This window comes from Halichoerus grypus, chromosome 8, assembly GCF_964656455.1.
Source record: "Halichoerus grypus chromosome 8, mHalGry1.hap1.1, whole genome shotgun sequence".
Classification (NCBI taxonomy): domain Eukaryota; kingdom Metazoa; phylum Chordata; class Mammalia; order Carnivora; family Phocidae; genus Halichoerus; species Halichoerus grypus.
In genome coordinates, this window is record NC_135719.1 from 81,559,690 (window position 1) to 81,584,827 (window position 25,138).

At 51.9% G+C, this 25,138-nt stretch overlaps 1 protein-coding gene and 1 long non-coding RNA gene across 2 annotated transcripts in view; one reads left to right on the forward strand and one right to left on the reverse strand.

The window, feature by feature from the left end:
- Positions 1-34: 34 nt before the first annotated feature.
- On the reverse strand, positions 35-8,782 carry JPH4 (junctophilin 4). The gene is made up of 6 exons (XM_036114796.2): positions 8,103-8,782; positions 7,015-7,564; positions 5,462-6,233; positions 2,125-2,243; positions 1,283-1,815; positions 35-358 (listed from the first exon to the last, which is right to left on the reverse strand). Exons 2-6 carry the CDS (start codon positions 7,391-7,393, stop codon positions 275-277), a joined length of 1,887 nt encoding a protein of 628 aa, XP_035970689.1. The 5' UTR covers positions 7,394-7,564; positions 8,103-8,782; the 3' UTR covers positions 35-274.
- A 3,928-nt stretch (positions 8,783-12,710) lies between these two features.
- The window catches only part of LOC118550024 (uncharacterized), a 31,184-nt gene continuing 18,756 nt past the window's right edge, over positions 12,711-25,138 (forward strand). Inside the window, exons 1-2 of the long non-coding RNA XR_004924359.2 lie at positions 12,711-12,885; positions 13,981-14,221. This is a non-coding gene — a long non-coding RNA (uncharacterized LOC118550024). The remainder of the gene's footprint in view (positions 12,886-13,980; positions 14,222-25,138) is intronic.

Consider the following 25,138-nt stretch of genomic DNA (forward strand, 5'->3'; position numbering starts at 1 on the left):
AAAGCCCTTCATATGTAAACAATCTAGAGAGAGAGGTGGGGTGGGGCGGGGGAGGGAGTGAGGAAGACAGAGACAGATCCAGAATAAATGAGAGAATCTGAAAGGAGAGCTGGAAAGAAAAAGCAAAAGACAAAACCAAAGGGGACAGAAAAGAAACAGAAGGAAGGAGAGAAAGAAAGGAGAAAAAACAACCAGGAGGAGGAAAAAGAGAAAAAGGCGGGTCAAAGAAGTAAAGAGGCAGCAACCGAAGCCAGAACTAGGCTGGGCAGGAGCCTCAGGTGAGGAGCTGGGAGAACAGGAACGCCAGGCTGAGGTCCAGGAGGGCCACGGCTCCCACCACCAGGGGGTTGGCAGCTCCCTAGAGAGATGGGGGGGAAAAGCAGTCTCAGTCCCTGAGGACCATGTCCAGCGACAGGTCCCACCTTCCTGCCCTGGCAGAGGTGGCAAAGCTAAAGGGTCCCAGGCACCTCTCCCCAGAGGTCAGAGCAGGGGCATCTCCAACCTTTTTTGGATTGCAAAAAAACACCTCCCTCCTGCCAGGCAGGGCCCCTCCTTCCCTCTGGCTCCCTCAAGTCGGGAACAGCCCTTCCTCCCCCTCCCTCCGCTCCCCGCCCACTAGCATGTCACGTGGCCCAGGCAGAAGGTGCCTGGCCTTAGTAGCAGACGTTGGCAGCAGCAGTCCGTACTGCAGTAAAGCACAGAGGGATGAAGGGGTGAGGATGTGGTTGCTAGGAAACAGGAGAAGGCCTGGAGTCCAATCAGAGTAGAGGCTTCTGGGAAAACTCCACCCCTCCCAGTTTTCTGCCTCCTTTCCCATTTCCCTTCTTCCCAGGAGAGGGAGGGAGAGTCAGGGTAGGGAGGGAACAAGCTTTTCCTTTTTTATTTCTGAGCACCAAAGAGAGAAAGTGTGGAGGTGGGGGTGGGGGTGGAGTAGGAAACCAGGAGCTGGAAATGATATGGAAGGAGAACAGGGAAAGATGTTTTGGCTCTACCATTCCTTATTGGTAACCTTGGGCAAATACTTTAAGGGCTCTGGGCCTCAGTTCCCCCATCTGTCAAATGAGGGAGCTGGAGGTGAAGGTCTCTAAAGTTGCTTGCAGCTCACAAGTTCCCTATTTTTTTTTTTTTTTTTAGGTGGGATATAGTCCAAGAGTGGGCAGGCAGGAAGGAAGCTGAGTCCAAATCAGAGCCCCCGAAGGAATCAGAGAGAGGTCTGGAAAGGATGAGAGGCAAGGCTGTGAGGAGAAAAGGGGCCACAAAGCAGGGACAGAGGGCAGCTCACCGGCTGGGCGGGCCTCTCGGTTGCAGCAGGCTCCTCCAGCTCTTCTGTCAGGCAGCCGGCCTCAGGAGCCCTTGAGGCTGGGTCCCGCAGGACCGGTGTGGCCATGGGCTCAGGCTCCGAGCCCCCTGGGGTTCTCAGCTGGGGCAAGGGCTCTTCGTCTTCCCCTTCCTCCTCTCGAAGACTTCCGGAGCTGTCGCTGCAGCCTCCGAGGAGTGGGGAACCGTCTCTGGGCCCTGGCCCCTGCATCCCAGCCTCGTCCTCGGCCTCATAGCCAGCTAGTTCCTCTGCCTGTTCACCGGGGCCCCCCCACTCCTCAGGCCAAGCTTTGGGGCTGGAGAAGGGACCTCGGTCCCCTCCAGGAGGCAGTGGGCTCCGGCGGGCAGGGGGTCGCCAGGGTTGGCGGGAGGAGGCAGGACTGCTGGGCAGTTCAGGGGAGCCCTCTGAGGGGGTCAGTCCATTCTCGTATACCCCAGGGCTGTCCTCATCCAAGGGTTCTGTGTCGGAACCTTCTGAGTCCTGCCTGGGTCTGCGGCCTGTGGCAGGGAGAGCTAAGAATCAGAGGGGCCTAACTGGCCTTGGGCAGCAAAAGCTAGAGCTTTATCCCCCTGTCTGAGCACCTCCCAGGCTTACAGCCTCTCATAGCCAGACCCCAGACCCCTAGTCCTTATTACCCTATTTTATAAATTCCCAGTTCCACTCCCCAAACACCTGGGTCTGGCCCCCATCCTTGTCCCCTTGGACCCTCATACCTTGGCTTTTTCCATCCCCAGTCCTCTGCAGGGACTTCCTTCCCTTTCCCCACACCTGAGCCCCTCCAGCTCCCCAGGCTGCCCACGCCTCACCTGGGGCCTCTAACATGGGTTGCAGGTCCTGGGCTATCAGTTTGGCCATTCGAGCTGCCTCCACAGCCTTCTCAGCGACACTGCTGGCTGCCACTGCCTTTAGAAGGGCATCTGCCGCCCTGTCGGGTTCCAGGGACAGGGACTTAGCAGACCTGCTCAGATGCTCCAGCCCCCTGGTCCATGTCCCCACCACATCGTGTCCTCTGGATCGGAGGTCACCTTTGGAGGGCTCGGTCTTGCTCACCTTGCTCCCTGGCCTGGCGGGGCAGCTGGCCTCTGCTTTCCACTCCTAGACCTGGGCTGTGCCTGCTCTCATCACACTCTCCGGCTCCCCTCACACCTGCCACCATCACGTCCCCTCTTCCAGCCACAGCCACCGGCCGCCCTTCACTCCGTTATCGCAGTCCCATCCTGCTCCCTTCCCAGGGACAGATGAGACCTCATGCCCTCCGCACACCTCTCTATAGTCGCACCTGCTTGGGCCTTCCCAGCAGCTTTGCTCTCCCTGCCCCTTGTTCTGGGCCACCCGCTCCCTGTGCCTGGAGCCTTTGCCTCCTTTCCCGTTACCACTGCTAACCCCCCTAACATAACCCTGCCCCTTCCCTGCAGATTTCCTGACATGACAGTTTCACAGGCTCCTTCTCTTCAGCCTCGTCTGTTACCACACTCTTCTCACCTCTAGGTCACTGCCCCTTCCTCCTTGCACCATCACATCCTTTCTGAGCTCTGGAATTGGGGTAAGCGTGGGTCCCCCCCCTTTCTGCTCTTTCTACTCTCTCTCCCAGCCACCATGCATTTCTCACCGTTGTGATTATACCTTCCAAGGAAACTCTTAGTTTCCTTCCCTTCCACATGCCCTCCCATTGTGCCCTGCGCCCTGGGTACGGGAGCCCTGAAACACTATCAGTCCTTTCTCCACGGTGGTTTCCCAGTTCTCCCTCTAATGTCAGATGCTTCCTCAGTTTCCCCTCCCTTTCACCGTCTGCTGTTAATCGCAGATGCCCGTGATCATTCAATGAGTTCTGTAATACTGACTGAAGGTGGGGCACAACGGGGCAGAGGTAAAGGTAATCAGATATCCTTGGGCTTAAATGGATCAAGACCCCTCTGCTGGCCCCAGGCTTGTTTATCTGGCTTAGGAAGGCAGTCTGGGTACCTGGGTAGGAAGAAGGCTGGTGGTGTTCACTGTAGTCTTAAGCCTACCCCCTCTTTATGTACCTAGGGAGATATGGTCAGCCTCCTCCCCTCAAACCTGCTGGGTCAAGGACTTTTAGAGCCTGTTTGGAGGGACCTCAGATAACCCTGTTCTTTTCTCTTTGGGCTGTCAGACTCTATAGAACTAGCCTTGCCCTGAAACTAAACTCGTCTCAGGGTTTAGCGCAGGGGATGACGATCACAGTCTTGGGTTGCATGGAGTTCTGTCGGGCAGCCAAAAACTGCAACAGTGACAAGAGGCTGTGTTTTTGAGTTTGGAGGGTGTAGATGAGCAAGTCTGAGGCAGTAGATCCAGTCATCAGGCCAGGCTCAGGCTACCTGGCAGAGGCACCTGCTGCTGAGGCTCTGCTGTTTCCATGGCAGCTGGCAACCAATCAGGTTTGCCAGGCCTGTTGCTGGGGAGACCAACCAGCCTCCTCCCACTGACTGATCTTTCAGCTACTGAGATCAGTTTTTCCTGCCCATGCCTGTTCCTCATCTAGACTAACGTGCTCCCTGGTGCCCTGCCCTCCGCCTTCCCTGGCTTAAGGCCCTGGACTCTAACCACCTAGACACTGAGATGTAGCTGCTGATAGACATCTCTGGCTCAGGCATCTACTTTGGGTATGACACATTCCTACACAGACACCTTGGTCACTCCTTATACAAATGCACTGAAGCATATCTGGATATATCTTGGTATCTGATCCTCTGAAGCAGTCTCAAATTTCAACAAAATCCTTCAACTGTACCCTCCTTTTTAAAGAAAATCCAATATACAAAAATTCACATGTATGAGTTGTATAAATCAGAGGTCTGTGAACCTCATTACAAATGGGTTTTTGGCTTTCTTTAGATTTGTGCTATCGAATCCAGCACTAAATGTGGCTAGTCTGGGGGTGCCTGGGTGGCTCAGTCTTTAGGCGTCTGCCTTCGGCTCAGGTCATGATCCCAGGTCCTGGGATCAAGCCCCGCATCGGGCTTCCTGTTCCTCAGGAAGCTTGCTTCTCCCTCTCCCACTGCCCCTGCTTGTGTTCCCTCTCTCGCTGTGTCTCTCTCTGTCAAATAAATAAATAAAATCTTTAAAAAAAATTTATAAAAAAAGATGTGGCTAGTTTGATCTGAAATGATGCACTGATCTGAAATGATGCATATAAACATGAAATATATACTAGATTTCAAAGACTTAGTAAAAAAAAAAAGGGAGAATATAAAGTCCCTCATTAGTAATTTTATGTTGATTCTAGGTTGAAATGATCAAATTTTGGATATATTGGTTTAAATAAAAATGTACTATTTATGGGGCACCTGGTTAGCTCACTTGGTGGAGTGTGGGACTCTTGATCCCGGGGTTGCTTGAGTTCAAGTCCCATGTTGGGCCTAGAGCTTACTTTAAAAAAATGTAATAATTAAAATCATTTATCTGTTTTTATTTTTTCACATGGCTACTAGATTTAAAATTACATATTTGGCTTACATTATATTCCTACTGCACAGTGCTGCTTTAGATAATAAGATAATGCATGGACATGTAATCTGATTTACGGAGAGAAAATTTCATTTACAGGCGAGCCTCCTCCCCTCAAACCTTTATCAGCTGGGTAAAGGGAGGCAGAGGAAGCAAAGCTGAGAGGAACTATCTTCTCATGTGGGTAGGTCAGCTGTACAAACTAGATCTCCCCAAGGCCCAAGGCTGAAATAACATCAGTCTGTGGGCAGGCAGGGATGTGGCTAGGAATGCACATTCCCTGTCTCTCCGCCCAGGGCTGCTCCTCCCAGCTGCAAGAGGAGCACTGGGGACACAGGTTTCTGAGCCTGCACAAGCCAGCGCTCCTTGCTACTCCCACACACAACATTGACACACATCCCCACAAAAAACACCAAGACACGGTTAGAGTCTAACACGGCTTCCCTCAAATACCCAGCCACCCACAGTTACACCCACATCCACCTGTAGCCTCAGATATAAACAATCCAAATACCCAGGGCTACAACTGCTTGGCCTTAGGCCTGCTCTTCCCCACCAGGTCCTACGCCTTGGGTCGTGGTCCTCCTTTAGGCACTACCTACCCCCACCCCCGCAACTGTCCCCAGGGTACCTTCTCCACTTAGCCCAGCTTTGGCCTCTGCAGCGGATGCCCACCTGGCAGCGGCGATCTCCTGGCGCTGGCGGGCAGCGCTCACGGCTCGACGGGCGCCTTCGACAGCCCTGTCCACCTTCTCCTTGACTTTGCCCCGGCGAAGGGCCAGAGGCAGGAGGCTGCGCACGCGCCCCCCGTGCACCAGCCGGTTGCGCTTGTACTTGCCCTCCTCGCGGGAGCCGTCCGGGCGGGTGGTGCGTCCGTAGCCGTGCCGCCGGTTGCCCAGCCACTCGCCCTCATAGCGCAGCCCGTTGGAGCGCTGGCTCACGCCGAAGCCGCTGCGCCGGTCGGCGCGCCATTCGCCCGCATACACCTCAGTGGCAGAGCCCTCGATGAGGGCGGGCGGAGCTGGGGCCGGGGGCCCGCTGGCCTCGGAGCCCGGGGGTCCTGTGCTGCCCACCTCGCTGCTCACCTCGCTGCGCAGGGAGCCCCGCTTGCTGCCCAAGGAGCTGCGGCGCCCGCCCGCCCGGAGCCCGCTGAGCAGCAGCGAGCGGCGGAAGAACCCGCCGGCCGCGGGGGTGCGCTTTCGGGAGGACGCGCCGTCAGCGTCCCCCGGCCCGGCCAGCACGAAGCCGCCCCGGGAGCCCGAGGCCGGGCTGCCTCCCTCGTCGCCCGGCAGGGGCAGGGGCGGGGGCGGTGTCGGGGGGTCGCTGTGGCCTGAGTCCAGGGAGGTGCGGCGGGGCGAGCGCAGCAGCGCCGCCTGGTGGTAGGGCACGCTCTGGCGCACCCCGTAGCCGTGGCGCTTCCCGGCCTGCCACTGGCCCTGGTAGGTGCCTGCGGGCGGGGTAGGACGGGGAGAAAGGGTCAGGACCCGCTGCTTCCTGCACCCTCGGCCCCAAGCGCCCCTGGAGGCCTTAAGTGTCGGGAGGGAGGGGTGGGGGCAGTTAGCATGGAGGTCGAGGAAGAGCTCTAGGAGTGGGGACGGGCCAGGTTGGGTCGGAAGGTGTGGAAGAGCAGAGTGAAGACCGACAGATAGCAGCAGGAGATCTGTGGTTTTGGGTCGTGCAGGTAGACAAGGGAAAGGGGGAGGGCCAGGCAGGCTGGGGTGTGTGAAGGACAGCTAGTCCAGAGGGTGCGAGGGACAGGCTGATGGGGTGTTTAAGATAGTCATGTGACAAGCAGACAGGACGATGAGGGGCAAGCTGACTGAGGAAATGTGAGGGGACAGGCAGAGCAGAGGTGTTAGGGACAGGCGGGTGGGGGGAGAGGAGAGGTGTGGGACAGGCAGAGAGGAGGGGTGGAAGGGACAAGCAGATGGGGGGGTGAGGGTCAGGTAGATGGGGGGTGTGAGGGACAGGCAGACAGGGAAGGGGTGAGGGCAGGCAGACTGCAGACCGGGGAGAGGGAGAAGCAGGCAGGGGCCAGAGTGGGAGGAAGGAGTGCGCGATGGGAGGAGAGGGCGGCAAGATGGGCGCAGGGGGCGCATATGGATGGGGGAGGCGTACAGGAGAACAGCGGGGCAGGGGGCCGATGGCGGGGAAGGCGGACGCGGGACAGGCGGACGCGGAGGCGCACGCGGACGAGCAGACAGACAGTAGTGGGCCGGGCCCCGCACCTCCGTCGGAGTAGGTCTCGGTGCCGTAGCCGTCCTGGAAGCCGTCCTTCCAGAGCCCGGCGTAGCGCAGGCCCGACACGCTCTCCCACACGCCGCTGCGCCCCTTCAGCCCGCCCAGCCACTCGCCGCGGTACGTCCAGCGGCTCTTGCGCTCCACGCCCAGCCCTTCGCGCTTGCCCTGCTGCCAGTGGCCCTGGTAGCTGTGTCCGCCGGGCCCCGTGAAGACGCCCAGTGACTCGAAGCCGTGCGCCCAGCAGCCGCTGTACTCGCCCTGGGCGCCGGGCCCCGTGCACACGCCGTAGCCATGTGCCCGCCCCGCCTCCCAGCCCCCCACGTAGCAGCCCCCGTCGTCAAAGTCGAACTTGCCCCCGGGGGACATGCATGTAGTTGGCGCGGCCTCAGCCCCCCGGCGGCTCAGCGCATCCTGGGGCTGGAGAGCCGGCTGGGGGCCTGCGAGCCGGGCGAGGCCTGGGGGCGGGGGCAGTTAGACCGGGGCCGGGCGGGGGGGCCCCAGCGCGGGCTGGCAGGGCCGGACCCTCATCCTGAGTGGCTGCGGAGAAAGAGGGGGGAAGTGGCGAGCGAGGCCCCTCCTCTTTGCCCGCCGCTCCCTGGCCCAGTGGCTCCGGGGCATCAGCACCGCCCCCCAACCCCCCACCCTTCGGCAGCGTCTTCCAGCAGCTCCTAAGCTTTGGAGGCATGGGGGCTCTCCCCACCCCTCCCTCCTTGTAGAGGACCCCTCCCAGGACTTGGGGCCCCAACCCCAAGCGGTAGTCCCGCTTCTCCAGCCTAGAACCCCAAAGTGTCGAGTGTGGATGACAGTTGCTGGCGGGGGCGGTGGAAAGGTGGTCCTGAGAGGGGGCTGGGCAGAGTCGTAGGCCACCCGCTCCTCTGGCTGCTGTCAAGACCCTTCTACCCCGGTTCTTTGGCTTCCCAGGCAAGGGGTGGGGGTTGGAAATGTAAGGGGGGGCATCGGAGCAAGGTGGGCAGTGGGTTTGGTGGGAGAAAGGATGGGGATGGAGGAGGCTCTGCGGGAAAAGGCGAGGGTGGGGATGGGCAAACAGGCGGAAGGGAGGGGGCAGGTTACTCACCATGTGGGCTGGGGCTCAGGCTGCCTCCCAGGCACAGCATCCATGGCAGGATACCTCCACTCCCACCTCGTCCCGACAAGCCAAAGCCCCCTCCCTTCCGGAGAGACTGCTCCTACCCAGAGAGCGAAGGTGGGGGAGCCGCAAGAGAGAGTCCCCTCTCTCCCCAGCTGGAGGAGCAGGCGGTGGGGGTGGGGGGCGAGGTAGTGGCAGGGGTGGGGGGGAATGAGAATAGTGGAGGGGAAAAAAATCTGCCTTGGATGGAGATAGGGAAGAGGAGCTGGGAACTGGATGGGAAGAGAGAGGGGGCTATCAAAAGGGGGTGTTTTTATTATTTTTTTCCTTCTTATGGTTGGGAGAGGAAAAAAAAAAATCAAAATTCCGATTCCATCCCAGCACAAATCAATGTTTGCTCCATCCCAGCATCACGGGGGAGGCTGGGCCAGGCAGATTTAAAGGGGCAGGGAGAAGAGAGAAGAGGAGAGGGTGGGGAGAGGAGGAGAGGAAGAAGACACAGTGGCGATGTTAGCAGTTTGGGAGGGGGGTGCCCAGGCTGGAAAAGATGGGTTCCCGCTAAACCTGAGGTGAGGGAGGAGGCAGGTAGAGGGGAGAATGAGAGGCACAGAGACCCCCAGGGTGGAAAGAAACTCTGGAATGCCGGCGGGGAGTGGGGTGAGACCGAGGGTGGGGGGGAGAAAGGGGAGGGGAGCAGAGCGAGAGGGAGGAGACAGAGCTGAAGATGGGGAGGCTGGGGGAGGCCGATGCCAGGCGGGGGAGGAGAGATGCAGGCGAGGCCGGGAGAGGGCGAGAGGAATACAAAGAAAGAGGTGCAGGGGTGAGAGCTAAGGAGGGGGAGATGCTGCCGGAGAAGGAGGGAGGGGGGAGACCCATTCTGGGGCTGCTGAGGGTTGGCAAGGAGGAGAGAAGCAGGGGAGGAGGGGGAGGGGGAAAGAAATAGGGAGAGTGAGAGCGAATAAGGGTTGTAAGGGAGAGAGAAAGCGCTGCACAGGGAAGGGCTGGTATGGGCATGGAAATCCAGGCAGGAAGAGCCCAAGCGGAGGCAGGAGGGCCGGAAGTGGTGTTTGTGGGGCTCCAGGGAGAAGGATGAACCTGCCAGCTGCTTGGACTGAAGCCAGGAAGCCTTTGGAAGCCAGGAAGCCTGTGTCCTCCAAGTCCGCTGTCCTCCCTAAGTAACCACAGCAGGGCGACCAGAAGCCTCCCTTACTTGTACTTTCTGAGGAAGCTTGAAATGGGGCCCTGCAGGAAGCCTGGCCCCACTAGTGCTTATCCAGACCCCCCCCCCCCACCCAACGATTTCTCCCTGGGTTGTCCCTCTGAAGGGGAAGGGGTGGCATGAGGGGTGGATTGTTTTTGAGTGGGGAGCAGGGGCCATGCTTGGTAGTGCCATGAAGACTCTGGGGCTTTGGAGCCTTTTGCAAACCTAGAGGCTAAGACACATAGACATGTTGGGGTGGCCCCTTACTGTGGCAAAGCCCCCTTCAGCCTACCACCTTCCAACCACTCACAAGAGGGGCAGCACATCCTGGGCCTTATTGTTTACAGACAGAAGTGGGCACATACTATCTTCCCTGCCCCTCAGCTTACTTGCTGAGATGCTGCATCTATCCCACTCCTAAGCATTTAGGAGGGAAGACACTGTCCAATTACCCACAATGGGGTAAATAGACGTACTCAATTGCTTTTATTTTCATACAAAGTCTGATCCACTCCATTTTACAAAGAACTGAGGCCCAGAAGGGAAAGTCACTCACTAGAGTCACACAGCAGAGGTGGCAGAGCTAGAACACTAGACTTTATTTATTTTTAAGATTTTATTTATTTGAGAGAGAGTGAGCGAGAGAGCAGGAGCAGGGGCAGAGGGAGAAGGAGACCTTCTGCTGAGCAAGGGACTTGGGGTGGGCTTGATCCCAGGACCCTGGGGGTCAGGACCTGAGCCGAAGGCAGACGCCCAACCACCTGAGCCACCCAAGCACCCCAGAACACTAGACTTGAGACTTCTGAGCTCTGTAATTCCTCCCAGGATTCCATGTACTTAGGAACCTCCCAGACTCGGGAGCTCCATTTTGAGTACTTTAGTAAAATAGTGTGAGGTTTGGAATAAACAGGAATGTCCCTTGCAATTTATTTTCCTAAAGGTGGATACAAAATTGGAGAAATGTGTATATTTTTAAGTCTCCAGGGCAGGGACCACATCTTCAAAGTGCTTTGCACAGAACAGGGCAGCTGCAGGTCTACTTGGGCGAAGACTGATGGTAGAGAAGTCCTCCCTCCCTCCCTTCCTTCCTCCCTCCAGTTCTCCATTTAGCAAACATTTACATAGTTGACTGTGTACCAGGCACATTGCTAGGTTGGAGATACAGTCTCACCCTCATGGAGCTTACCAGTGAAAAAGACAGAGATGACCAACAAGCAACTCCAGTGTAGTTAGTGCTGTAACAGGTTGGAGGGGTAGAAATAGGGAGAAGGGATGGAAACTAACTTAGGCTGGCTCCCTAGGGAAAGAGGCATTTATGACAAATCCAGAAGGGATTCTCGAGCAGGCCAAGCTCCATCTCATTGCTCATCCTTAGATATTCAAGCCTTCTTTCTTTTATCCAAGAAAGAGGGACAACAAGAAAAGAAAAGCAACCTATAGGCCTGGTGAGACCTGTGCCCTGTTCTTTAGGAAGACAGGGTGGGAGGGGTAATGGAAGGTAGGGAGTGATGCCTGTTGGTAGAGCGACTCTGTACTGAATTCTAGGCTGCAAACCAATGTGTAGGGCTGAAGAAGTCACTGACAGAAGTACCTGGAACTTGGGCACACGGTCCCAGCCACCTCCCTGGGTGAGGCAGTCTTCCAGCCCCAATCTGTTTCTGTCCCTACAGGTCTTATAATCCCTTCTCTTAAGGCAGAGACACTTTTGGAGGGTGCACTGGTTTTTGGCACAATTTGTCATTATGCTGGGGTCCTAGAAAAGGGAACAAGGATGGAGCAGCTCTGTGCCCGAGCCAGGCACTGTGTGCGGCACTTAGTCTGCATCACTGCGTTCAGTCCTCCCACAAACCTGTAACCGTAAGCAGCCCAGGCTGGAGGCCGAGATCTGGGCTTTCACAGATGGACAGACCTCTGTCTGAATCCCGACTCTACTGCTAATTAGCTGGGTAACCCTGAGCACATTCCCTAACTTTCTGAGCCGCAGTACGCATAGCTCTAAGAGGGGAAGATGCTAATCTACTCCAGAGCTAATTGTGAGGACTGAAATAATCATGTCTGAATAGTGTGTGGGACCATATATAGGGGAAGACCCTTTGGGCATAGTGCCTACCTAACACATGGTAAATACCCGGTAAATGGTGGCTTGAAAAATAGGCTGGCATTATGCCAGCTTTATAGGTAAGGAATCTGGGACCCAGATGTCAATTTGCTCAACGTTGCACAGCTAATATACGGGAGTCCTTGGAGTTGAATATAGCTCAGATTCCCAAGTTGGTGTACTTCAACAAAGTCAATTTGGGGGCCTATTTATAAAAGTAAAACATGCTTATTGTTGAACTAAGAAAATAAAGGACAATATCAAGAATAGAAATCACCCCTAGTCTCACTGTATAAGAAACATGTTAGTGTATTTTCATATAGTTTTCCTTCTATGCACTGTTTAATATAATTAGTTAAGTTAGCATATCCATTTTGTATCCTGCTTATTTGCTTTGCATTACACTGTAGGCATTTTTCTATGGCATTGAAACAGCCTGGAATTTTTAATGGCTGCCTAATATTCCACTGTTTGGATGCAGCATGATCTACTTAGCCATCCCGGCATAGCACTTTTGTGCTGTTTGCAGTTTTTTGCTACTAAAAACATCTTTTATACAAATCTTTGCATCTCTGATGCTTTCTTTTAAAAATGTTTTATCATGGCAAATTTCAAACATAAACCAAAGTAGACCAAAAAAACCAAAACCAAAAACAAACAAACAAAAAAACCCACAACAAAACAACCAAACCAAAAAACAGAATAAAGAAGTCCAATGTACCCATCACCAAGCCTCAGCGATGATCATGCTCGGCTCATCTTGTTTTTTCCTTTCCCATTTAATTCAAATTCTGGGTATCATGTTATTTGAGTATTGATTTTTTGAAGTTGGATTCCTAACAGAAGAATTACTGAGCCAGAGGGTAGGAACACTTTGTAAGATTTTGGATTTCTTTTGCTTGGATCACTTGCAGAAGGGTTGTACAAATTTGTATTCTCACCCATTGTGCAGGAGAGTGCTGGTCTTTTGCACCCTGACCTGCATTGACCTTTAGTTATAACACACACACACCCCTTTTGTAACATACCTTTTGCCAACTTGACAGGTGACAGTGCTTTCTTTATATACATTTGTTTGGTTGTTGGACTTACACTGAGAAGTCACCTGGGGACTGCAGTGGAGTAAACCCTCTTGAGGGACCCCTAGGAAACATGCCAGTACTTCTTGGGGACCCTAGCCAGGACCTGTGGGGTGGGGGATTCCGTTTTCCTGCTATGCTGGGACCAGGCAGGGTGGAGCTTGGGAAGAGTGCCGGCCTTATCCCATGGGCAGCCACCAGGGGTCAGGATGGGGCCATCGAGCCTGACGGTGGGAGCGAGGGTAAGAATGGACAGCAGCCAGACCCTGCATTTCCTCTGTCTGGCCACGGCTGGCTGCACACACAGCTCCCCTCTGCTGCTCAGACAATGATTCCAGAATCTTCTGGATGGCTGTCCCCTGCCTGATCACTCCTGCCTCTCGCTGCTCCCAGGTTTGGCTTTCTGAAAAGGGAAAGGTGTTTGAGAACTCGGTTCTGCTTCTTTCTCTATACTCTGTGGGACGAAGTTCAGTATGGAGGAGGAATTTTTACCCCGGGGTCCATGGACTGAGGGACCCAAAGAAAATGGGCAAGCGAGGCATGGATATCCATTCCCCACCCTTCCCTTGGGGAGAGGACAGTATTTTTTGTGAGATTCTGAAAGGGGGATCTGCGCCCCTCCAAGTCCAGCATTTTCTGGTACGTCCTCATCCCTCCTAAGCCCATTTGCTTTCTGTGGGTGTTGTGAGGGAGCAGCTTAGTGTTGGAGACAGGGGTGGTCTCGGGGGTTATGCTAAGGAGTTGGACCTTCTGTATCATCCAATGGAGCTGAGAGAACGAGCCTGAATTTTCCCTAGAGTGGGATGGGATGGGGGAGGGGAGCTGGTCTGTACTCCAGCCACCTGAGCCGTCAGCGGGGCTGCACTAGATTTGGCTACACACTGAGGTACCCTGCCTCACACCGAGGTACACGTGTTTATGTGCTTTAAATGACTGGCACAGGGAGCAGAGGATCGGGGAAGGAAGGCTGGTCCTAGGTCAGTTGTCTTGGAACCCGGACCTCTGAGCCATGGGTGGTGGCAGGGACAAGATGTACAAGAGGTAGAGGAAACCAGCCGGGTTACTTTCTGCCAGGGCGCTGCTCTGATCTTTCTTCTCCACCGAGGGCTCTAAGTGACAGCCGCTGCGCATGCGCATCTGGGCGGTGGGGTTAGGGCCCCTGGGATTCTCAGAGCAGCGCAGGCTGGCCCCGCGGTAATGAGAGAAGCTGGGGGCTTGGAGAGGCAGAGTCAAGGCCAGAGTCATCCAACACAGCGGACATGAAGGAAATATAAATTCCACGTTAGTACTCCATTTTATGTCATAAAAATGGTTTCTCTCCGTACATTAAGATATAGCAAATTGTGTTTGGCAGCCAGGCAAAGGGAAGGAGGCAGCCGGTTTGAACCACAGTGTTCACGCTTATGTGCATACAGGACATTCGGCTTCAGGCTTCCTGGTTTCTGGTGTTCACTCTGGACTCAGTAGCTCACCTGTCTTATCTTCCAGAGTAGTTTCACCTCTCGAAATTGCAACTGCTTCTTCTCACGGAACTTCCTTATTAAATGGGGAAATTGGCCCATGTTAAAGGCACATTCACATCTAGTGGACTCTCTTCGATGAAAATAGAAAAATTGAAAACATATCTTAAAAGTGACATCTTTGAAGAAAACTGGGAACGACTGTTCAAAATGCTGTATGCCAAGAATAAGTGCGGGGAGATTTCCATACCTGTGAAATTCATTTTCAGGTAAAGAGTTTCCTCCATCTGCCCCCCCCCCCGGAGCCTGCAGGGGCCCCAGCCTTTCCTCCCTTGCCTCTCCTGCCAGTCCTCCCAGACCCGGCAGCCACGGATGCAGTTCCTGCTGTTTACACTACAGGTCCTCCTGGGCAAGGTTGCTCTTGGTAACCATAGAGACCGGAACGGGCCCCTGCACAAGTGTTAGGTGGAAGAACACATTTACCTGTCCAATCTGTTGTTTGATTCAGAGCTTCCCAGCAAGCCTGCACTAGGAGGCGATGGTGCAGGCTGATTCACTGAGTGAGACACGGAGAAGTTGAGGTGGATTTCACCTTTCAGTGAGAACTGGGCAGCCAGCACATCCCCGTTCTGTTGCATGGATCGCTCTCCAAGCAGAACACGGGACTCTACACCTAGGGCAGCTCTGGAGTTTCTTACATTGTATTATTGGTGGTTGTGCTCCCCCCCACCCCCATCTCCCACCCGTGGGCCCTAGAGGGCAGGGACCCTAATTAGGTGCTAGGCAAAGCCTGAGGAGCAATAAGAAACCAAAGGCAGTCACCTGGGGCTGCTGGCCTCTTCCCAGGTCCCAACTGGGCTTACTGGGTTTTCTGGATTCGTTCTGAAACCCAAAGCTCAAGCTACTCCAGCCAAATAGGCACCCTGGTGAGGGGGAGGCAGCCAGGGAGAGGGGAGATGGGGTGTGGGGGCGCAGCAAAACTGTGACAAGCTGGGGACTGTTCCTTCAACGGCGTGGGAACCTGCTGCAGGAAGAAGAGGGAGTGTTGGTGGGCGGGGAACAAAGAAGCCCAACACACTAGGGGTTGGGACGAGCCTCTAGCAGCTGTGGTAGCTCCAACTGGGCTGGACCCTCCTCCCTTTGGAACGCACGCATGCTCATAAAACCCACTATCAGTTGGGTTGGGGATCTGGCCAGCTTAGGGTGGGAAGGGCAGAAGGCCTGGGGCCCCTGTGGCTGGGGGTGTGGGGTGGTGGTGTTGGTGGAGGGGGGGTGGCGGTGCGAAGTCACTTGACATTCAACTGTCCAGTAACTCTTCATGATCGACACGACACGGATGTTAGGCCTGAGCTTGTCCCCGGGCTGAACACAGGTGGCCAGGGCCCCTGATAAGGCTCCAGGGGGCTCTTCTCAGCAGCCTGGGTGTCTGAGCCGGTTCTGGAGTCTGTAGTTTGTGTCGTCTTTGGGAAAGTTGTATGACTTCTCTGGGACCGAGATTTCTTATCTGTTCTGTTGGGCATAGTCGCGCCTCACGAGCATGAAGAGCATGAAGCTGCACAGCCCGGGGCAGAGCCTGGCAGAGTGGGTAGGTCCTTGCTCCTGGCCTCCCCTTCTTCCCCACCTCTGGCTCCCGCTGGTTAGAGGCCGTACGGCTAACACGGGGCTCTCTGCCGTAGTGTCTGGGCTGGGGGCTTCGTCCCCAGCTCCTGTGGTCCCTCAGAGCCTTTGGCTGGTTGTGTCCAGTCCGCAGGACTCTGCCTGGGGCTCTGGGACAGGAGGCTGGTTGCTGAGCCCCAGACCCTTGGGAATGCTCAAGGCTGGCATCTCCAGGCATTGGAGAAGGAGCCTGTTCCTGCCTCTCTGCAGGGTAGAAACTGGCTCAAGTCTCTGGTCCGACTCAACCACTCAGTGACTCCTGCTTCAGGGTTTCGTTCTTTCTGGACCCAGGGCTCTACAGGGACTCTCTTCTCCATTACCTACAAGGAAAGGGACAAAGACTGGCCGTGGGCCCCTTACACTTTGGCCTTGCTCTGACCATATGGGACCCGACCTGTCAGGAGGTAAGAGGGGAGAAGTTAAAGACCCCTTGACTCCCTGCACAATTCTGTCCACCCTGGCCCTGCTTATCTTCACTTGTGTGCAGACAGAGACTAGGCCGCCAGGCCTGACCCAAACTGAATCCAATGATTTGGGGTCACAGGGAAGACCTTTGTCTGGCAGGCATATGTCCCAGACTGCAGCTGAGAGGTGGAGAAAAGCCGTCCACGAGAGGATGAACCGGAGGGGAGATTTGTGCCAACGGCAGCTCGGTGCAATTAACAAAAGATTCAAGCTTCAAGTACTTATCCGAGACCCTCTCCTGGCGCTCTTCAACAAGTTTTTGCGCACGGTCGTTGCTGAATGAACGACAGCACTAAAAGCACAGCCAGAAGAGAAGAGAAAACACTGGGAGAAAGCACCTATGGAAGGACCAGGCCTGTGTGCAGCCCGGGTTGCAAGGCAGGTGGGAAGCATTCAAACGTAAGGCAACTGTGTGGTACAGGGCCTAGTATGTACCAAACATGGCACAGTCGGGCCTCCTACTCTTTGTGGGTCAGATGGCACATATTCCAGGATTGCCTGGCTCGCCACATGACATCACACTACTAATTCATGGTTAGGGTGTAGCCAACTCTGACCCACAGCTTTTCTTCTAGCATTCTTGGTACCCAGCCAGTTAAGCACCAGCCTATATTTTTGGGGTTGGACTTTTTTTTTTTTTTTTTTGAGAGAGAGAGCACAAGCAGGGCTGGGGGGCAAGGAGAGAGGGAGAGAGAATCTTAAGCAGGCTCCACACCCAGCAAGGAGCCCAACATGGGGTTTAACCAATGGAGCCATGCAGGCGCCCCCCCCCTTTTTTTTTAAGATTTTATTTATTTGAGAGAGAGAGAGAAGGGGAAATGGGAGGGACAGAGGGAGAGGGACAAATAGACTCCAGGACCCCGGGATCATGACCTGAGAGGAAGTCAGACGCTTAACCGATTGAACCACCCAGATGCCCCTGACTTTGTATTCCTATCTATAGCAACATTGTTCTAAGAATGGAGGGATCATCTTCACCCCCCTACAGTGTCTTCTCCACACTGTAGTCACAGGCAACCTTTTATAGTGAGTATCAGCTGCATCACTGCCCTGCTCAAACCCTCCACTCAGAGCTACAGCGGAAGTCCTATCATGGCCAGGAAGCCTGACCCTCCCTGACTTCATTCCTATCCTTCCCTTCGGTCTGTCCACTCTAGCTTCACTGGTCTCCTTGCTGTTTCCTGAGCTACAGCAAACACCCTGTCTCCTGACTCTGCCTTAGTTTTCCTTGCTGTCCAGAACATTCTGTCCTCTCCCTGTTCCTTTAGGTCCCTGTTCACTTTTTGCCTTCTCACCTTTTGTCTGACCTGTGGCCCAATAGGAAACAAGCACTGCATCCCATCTTCCCTGACCTCACCTTGCTGTATTTCTTTTTCAGAGCACTTGTCAGAACCTGTCCCTTTGGGTTTCTTTGTGGATTGCCTGTCTCCCTCCACAGGAATGTAAGCTCCTTGCAGGAATAGACTTTTGTTTGTTTTTTAAAGATTTATTGATTTAGGGGCACCTGGGTGGCTCAGTCTTTAAGTGTCTGCCTTTGGCTCGGGTCATGGTCCCAGGGTCCTGGGATGGAGCCCCGCATCTGGCTCCTTGCGGGGCGGGAAGCCTTCTTCTCCCTCCCCCACTCCTCCCCTCCCCGCTTGTGTTCCTTCTCTCGCTGTGTCTCTCTCTGTCAGATAAATAAATAAAATCTTTAAAAAAAAAAAGATTATTTATTTGAGATAGAGTGTGTGAGAGAGGGGGGAGGGGCAGAGGGAGAAGCAGACTCCCTGCTGAGCAAGGAGCCTGATACGGGGCTCAATCCTGGGACTTCAGGATCAGGACCTGAGCCAAAGGCAGATGCTCAACCCACGGAGCCTCCCAGAAGTCCCAGGAATAGACCTTTTAATTTAATTTATTTAAAGATTTTATTTTTAAGTCATCTCTATACCCAACATGGTGCTCAAACTTATAACCCTGAGATCAAGAGTTGCATGCTCTCCTGACTGAGCCAGCCAGGTACCCTGAGGAATAGATTTTTTTTTTAAAACTCACTGCTGTATCCCCATCACCTAGAGCAGTCCCTGGCACCTAAGAGGTGCTGAATAAACATCCGCTGAGTTAGTAAATCATGAAGACTTTGAAAACACCCCCAGCCCTGTACACCTGCCATGACAGCTCTTACAGGGTGTCCCTGGCTGTCATACTGTGGTCAGTCATCTGCAGGGGCTGAGAGGTGGCCAATGGTGACCTGCCTGCACTCGCCTACCCACAAAGGGGTTACCGGACAAGGGGCCGTTGCCTGATGCCCAGTAAGCCAAACACCGACACCGGCTTTGTGGCAGAGAGAAAGAGTTTTACTGTAGGGCACTGACCAAAGAGTCAGGAGAAAATTTCTCAATTCCACCTTCCTGAGGATACAGGGAGCTGAGTATTTATGGGATTTTTTCCAGGGGTGGGGTGGGGTGAGGGAATGGAGCTCTTGAGGATTGGATGTAGGTGATTGGATGTTGGGAAAAGGTGAGGTGCAAGGGAAAAGACATCGCTGATTCTGTGAAGGTGCCACCCAGTGACATAGTTGTACTTTCGTTGTATGTATACAAGATGGCGACACCAGCATGGCAAACAGGGGAGGTCTCGAGGTAGGCATTACGGAGATTGCTTTCACTCTTGGTCCCTTCTGCACGACTGCAAGAATTCTTCCCAGTTCTAGTCTTAGCTGCTCTTATGGGTGGTCAGTCATCTGCAAAGCAGGCTCATAAATCAATCAGGTCAACTAGAGTTTCCTCAGAGTAGAACAGCCAAGTATTTGTTAACTCGATGTGTCGGTTTCAAGGGCAGAGTCCATCAGGAGGCTATCGGCAGAAGCAAGGGACCTTGGGCCAGCTGCCCAGATGTGTTGCTGTCAGAGGCAGGGCTGGGGGCACAGCGTGGGGTGGGTTATTGGAGGAGGGGAGGTGGCTACTTCATGGGTCCCATGTGTTTGTCAAGGCAGAGGTGACCAACAGTCCTGACATGGGCATTACTGTCTCCATTTTTATTTCCTGCATGGGTGAGGGGTCCAGGCACCACATCAGCCCCTTCCCTCAAGCTGCCTGCCATTCACACTCTCCAAAGACCGGGCTGTGTCTGCCTCCAGTTTGCTCCTACCCCTGCCATCCCCGGAAACTGCTTCTGGAAGGTTTGGCAGTTCTTCCTGGTCTTGTAGTCATCAGCCTCTTCTCAAGCTTCCTCCTCTCACACTGGCTCACCATGCCCACCTTCCCCAACCGCTTTTCCCTTCAGTTTCAAAACACACCTACTTTGCCTCCTGCCTCTCGGGCTCCTTTTTTGCTTCCTTTTCCTCTTCCCACCCCTAAAACAGAAGGATTTCTGTGTCATTCTGGGCCCAGCCAAGAAAACAATTCCAGGAAAGACACTCCAAACAGTATGGAGAACCGGTGAGCTGGTGTTGATGGGTTGGAAGAGCAAACAGAGGCATTGTGGTGACTAGAGGTGGTAACTGCCAGAAACACTATTACCCCTGAGCTGGAGGGACAGAGAGAAGAGGTGGTGTTGCCAGACCCTCTGGGCTCAGAGGAGTAGCCTCCTGGCTACTTCTCAGACCACAGAATGAGGACGCACTGTGACTGCTATGTGGGCCCCTGGGGGCAAGCACTTCATGGCCCTGTTGGTGTCTCCAAGGAGGTGTGCTTCAGCTGCTGCTAAAGCTGAAATCAGGATGCCAGAGCAGGGCGAGCTACAGCTCCTAGGCCAAGTCTGGCTGCCACCTATTTCTCTATGGCCTGTGAGAATTTTTTTTTTTTTTCACATTTTTATTTATTTAAGAAAAAGTTTTTTTTAAAGTAAGCTCTACACCCAACATGGGGCTTGAACTCAAGACCCAGAGATCAAGAGTTGCATGCTCTACCAACTGAGCCAGCCAGATGCACTCCCCTACTACCCCCCTTCTACATTTTTAAATAGTTGAAAAAAGAAAACATATCTCACGACACGTGAACATTATAAAAAATGGAAACATCAGTGCCCATAATTCCAGTTTTTATTGGAACACAGTCATGCTTTTTCACTTATGTAATGTCTGTGGCCCCAATCCACAGAATTTCTGTCTGCTGGGCAACTGCAATGACAAGCCTTCCCTCTCAAAACCACTATGTCCAATAGGCGGAATTCATATTTCCTTTCAAATTCCTTCCTTTTCCTCTGTTCCCCATTTCTGTTGCTGACACCATCCTTCTCTCAGGGTAGTGTTTACATAGGCCTGGCCTCATGCTTGGATCCTTTGTCTATTGCTTTCCACATCAAAGCAATTAGAAAGACTGAGTCTGTATGAGACTGTGCAATTGTGTTGATCTTTTCCTTTCCCAGAACCATCACCTGGGGTTAGGCCATGCTTACCCCTTGCCTAGACTACGGATAAGACCTAACAATGGCCATTACCCCACGTGAGTCTCATTCTACCTCATCCCACACGTCGTCACCAGATTCATCTTTTGAATCATCCTGTTTCTTGGTTTCTTTTTGTGTGGGTTGGCCAGGCATTTGAAGCTTTCCATATAGTCCAAATGACTACAATTTGGTTTCCCAACTTTGTTTTCTATTTCTTCCTTTCCTATACCTTGATATACACCCTTCCCCCGAGGCTCTGTGCACCTTACATTTCCCCCTCTCCAGGAAGGGCCTTGGTATTTGTGAGAATTAGGGTCAGCTATGAGTCATCAAAAACGCAGTGTAAGGGGCCTGTTGAGATGGTACAGGATCCGCTTGGACCTGTTTATCATTTCCCATAGCTTCTGCACATGCAGAGGGCCTGGGGCAGGCTTTAGCTGAACTAGTGAGGAAGGACAAAAGCCCAGTCCCTCATTTCAAATTAGGACAAACTCTGAGGTGCAATTTGTGCTCAAGAGCTCCCTTTCAGGATCAGCCTGAGACTGGCACTTTGCTGAAAACACACCTGTCCTCTTCTCCATTCCTGTCTTGCTTCCCAAACTCCCTTACTTGTTCCTTCTGGGAGCATTTAATAGTTCACTTGCAAGTGAAGCCTAGTCTTGAGATCTGTTGCAGGCAGCCCAACCTAAGACATAAATATAACAGTGGTTTAAACAAGATCACAGTGGGTCTCATATGGTCTTTATTTTTATTTTATTTTACTTTGTTATTTTTTAAAGGAAGAGAAGTTTTTAAAAAATATTTTATTTATTTATTTTGAGAGAGAGTGAGAGAGCAGGGGTAGGGGGAGAGGGAGAGGGAGAGAGAGAATCTCCAGGAGACTCCCTGCTGAGCACGGAACCCACTGGGGGGTTGGATCCCATGACCCTGAGATCATGACCCGAGCCAAAATCGAGAGTCAGATGCTTAACCAACTGAGCCACCCAGGCACCACTATTTTATTTTATTTTTGAGAGGGAGAGAGAGAGTGTGCTTGCACGTGTGCCCATGGTGGGGGGAGGGGTGGGAGGGCAGAGGGAGAGGGAGAGAGAATCTTAAGCAGCCTCCATGGTGAGCGCAGAGCCTGATGTAGTGTTCCATCTCATGACCCTGAGATCACTACCTGGGCCAAAATCAAGAGTCTGATGCTTAACCGAGTGAGCCATCCGGGTGCCCCTTGTATGGTCTTTATGATCTCCATGGACCCAGACTGCTTCAACATTATACTGCAATATTCTCATTGTGTAGCTTCCTCTTAGGTCAAGGATAGCTGCTCCAGCTTATCATTAAGTTTGCATTGTAGCCAGCAGGAGGGAGAGAAAGAAAGGAAGGGCATGCTCTCTGCATTGAAAAATACTTCCTGGAAGTTGAATACCTCACGTCCACTATATCCTTTTATCCAGAACTTGGTCATGTGGCCATGCCTGGCTGAAAGGGAGGCTGGGAAATGTCGCCTTTATTCTGAGTGTCCAGTTGCACAGCTAAAATGTTGGGTAAGGATTCCTGAGGGAACAGATAGATAGTAGGGGACAACGAATCATCTCATTTACTCTCCCTTCTTATCTCTGCCTGTTCAGATTCTTTATTTTATTTTATTAATTTTTTTAAATGGAGAGTGGATTTTTTTTTTTTTAAGATTTTATTTATTTGGCAGAGAGAGACCCAGCGAGAGAGGGAACACAAGCAGGGGGAGTAGGAGAGGGAGAAGCAGGCTTCCCTCGGAGCAGGGAGCCCAATGCGGGGCTCGATCCCAGGACCCTGGGATCATGACCTGGGCCGAAGGCAGACTCTTAAAGACTGAGCCACCCAGGCGCCCCCGTTCAGATTCTTTAAACCCTAGTACAAATGTCACTTTCTCCAGAAATAAAATTCACCTGAGTAAATTTAAAGATCTAATTGACTTATTGAAGGATTCATTAATCAGGCAACATCTCATCCAGCAAGTGGAGGAGAGCTCCACTGAACTAAACAAAAGAAGGGTTTTCAAAGGCAGAGAGAAGGCATTAAAAAAAAAAGAAAAAGAAAGGAAGGAATTTATTAGCAGGGAATGCATTGCTTAGGAAATGTCGCCTTTCTAAGGGGAGTGGAAGGGGGTCCATCAGGAAATTCCATGTTGAGTGGTTAAAGGTTACATTCCTGGAGGGTTAAAGTTGCAGTTAGGTTAGGCCTTTCAGTCTTGGCTTACTGAATTGAGGCTTTAACCTGATTGATGCCATTTTGGGGCCTGTGGTTTTCTTTTTGACATAGCCCTGCTTTCCCTCCTTAAGGATAAAATGACTCTCGCTTCCCTCAACAAAAGTGCATCTCCATTTGTCATACCTTGTGTTAATGAAAAGACATCTTACTTTCCTGGGAAGTAGAGATGATTACCTTACTTTTAGTGGCTTTAATTACATGTATTAATTAGAATTCTTAACCCTTAAAAACCTTAATTTTCTTTTTTTTAAAGATTTTTATTTATTGGGGCACCTGGGTGGCTCAGTCCTTAAGCATCCGCCTTTGGCTCAGGTCATGATCCCAGGGTCCTGGGATCGAGCCCCGCATTGGGCTACCTGCTCAGCAGGAAGCCTGCTTCTCCCTCTCCTGCTCCCCCTGCTTGTGTTCCCTCTCTCGCTGTGTCTCTCTCTGTCAAATAAATAAACAAAATCTTTAAAAAAAAAGATTTTATTTATTTATTTGAGAGAAAGAGCGAGCACATGGGGGGGCGGAGAGAGAGAGGGGGAGTAGAGAGGGAAGGAGAGGGACAAGCAGACTCAGTGCTGAGCAAGGAGCCTGACGTGGGTCTGATCCCAGGACTCCAAGATCATGATCTGAGCCAAAGGCAGAAGCTTAAGCGACTGAGCCACCCAGGTGCCCCAGAAACCTTAATTTCTAGTGAAAACTAAGAAGTAAACAGTTGTGAACTGCCTGTTATACCACATTCTTTAAGTTTGCAAATATACAAATACATTTCATAGTTTTTAGAAGCACATGTCTTTTAAAATTTTCTAATATAGCACTAAGACATCCAAATATCTTTTAGTTTCTCTGTAATAAGAACCTAAAAGTAGATAAAACTATGTTCAGCAATTAATGATTTATTATTTTATCTTATTGGGAAATGGTCTAGGTGTTCAATGAAGTTAAGTGAACTCACCACCTAACTTTAGGTTAGCAAAGGTTTTAGGCTACTAAAAAGATTTGGGGAAACTCCTTAAGTAGACATAAATATTCCTGCAAAATTCACTTATAAACTTTATGTTGTTTACATCTATTTAATTCAAAATTTTTAAAGATTTTATTTATTTGAGAAAGAGAGCCCACACAGGATAGAAAGAGAGAGAGAGAGAGAAGCAGGCTCCCGTGCGGAGCAGGGAGCCCGATGTGAGGCTGGATCCCAGGACCCTGAGATCATGACCTGAGCTGAAGGCAGACGCTTAACCGACTGAGCCACCCAGGCTTGTTTTTAAGAATTGTTTAGACTACCTACGAAAACTTTGTTAAATATTTGACAAAATCAGTCATTATCCTAAGCTATTTATTTTTTGTTGGCAGATCTTGTAAGAGGTAACATGAACTTATTTGGCTAGTACACTCAGTTTTATATTTGGAGTGCCTGGGTGGCTCAGTTGGTTACATGTCTGCTTTTGGCTCAGGTCATGATCCCAGGGTCCTGGGATAGACTGAGCCCCAGTCAGGCTCCCCGCTCAACAGGGAGTCTGCTTCTCCTTCCCCCTCTGCTCCTCCCCCTGCTTGTGCTCTCTCTCTCTCAAATAAATAAATAAATAAGTTTTATATTTAATATTAACTCTAAATACATGCCTGTGTTAATTAAACCAATGAACTTAAACTTTAATTTACCAAAGATTATTCTGGATCATGTGACCTTGAAAAACATTTGAATTAGAACTACTATCTTTCTGGGGCGCCTGGGTGGCTCAGTTGTTAAGCGTCTGCCTTTGGCTCAGGTCATGATCCTAGGGTCCTGGGATTGAGCCCCACATTGGGCTCCCTGCTCGGCGGGAAGCCTGCTTCTCCCTCTCCCACTCCCCCTACTTGTGTTCCTGCTCTCGCTATCTCTCTCTCTGTCAAATAAATAAATAAAATCGTAAAAAAAAAGAAAAAAGAATTACTATCTTTCTGAGAATTTTAGAAGCCCCAAATCTTACAAGTGCTTACCTTCGAACCAACTAGAGCTCTTTTACAAATTAATTTTAGTAATGCCATCTGGAGGTCGAACAAGATCTCACACATACAACGTATATATATAGACATACACACAAACGCAGAGACAGATATAAAGACTTTATAGTTACTAATATTTCTGGATAAGATTTTGAAGATTTGTATTTGTCCCTGGACAATTCATCTTAAGGAGGCTGTGCTAGCATTTGGGCTCCACAGACCATTTAGAAGTTCTTATTCTGAAAAGTACTCTTTTCTCCCTTTCTCCTTCATTCTCCCAGTGATGGTGGGTTGTGTTTACATTTCAAAGACATGATAAAATGTATAACTTTAATGGACAGAGAAAGAATTTAAGTTCTTTCAAGAATGACTTCGGTTTCCGAAGGCCAATAATTTCCAAGTCCTTTGCAATAAATGGGGGAAGTTTTGGGATTTGGAAATAGGTGAATTTTGAATTTTGAATTGCTTCTCGAATCGATTTTTGTTTTGCAAAAGAT

Excerpts from the sequence above, each read along its gene's own strand:
- JPH4 (XM_036114796.2), bottom strand. The coding sequence starts at position 7,393 with ATGTCCCCCGGGGGCAAGTTCGACTTTGACGACGGGGGCTGCTACGTG. Across the intron at positions 6,234-7,014 it reads CGAGACCTACTCCGACGGAG|GCACCTACCAGGGCCAGTGG; the intron begins GTGCGGGGCCCG and ends CCCCGCCCGCAG. Across the intron at positions 1,816-2,124 it reads ACCCATGTTAGAGGCCCCAG|GCCGCAGACCCAGGCAGGAC; the intron begins GTGAGGCGTGGG and ends TCCCTGCCACAG.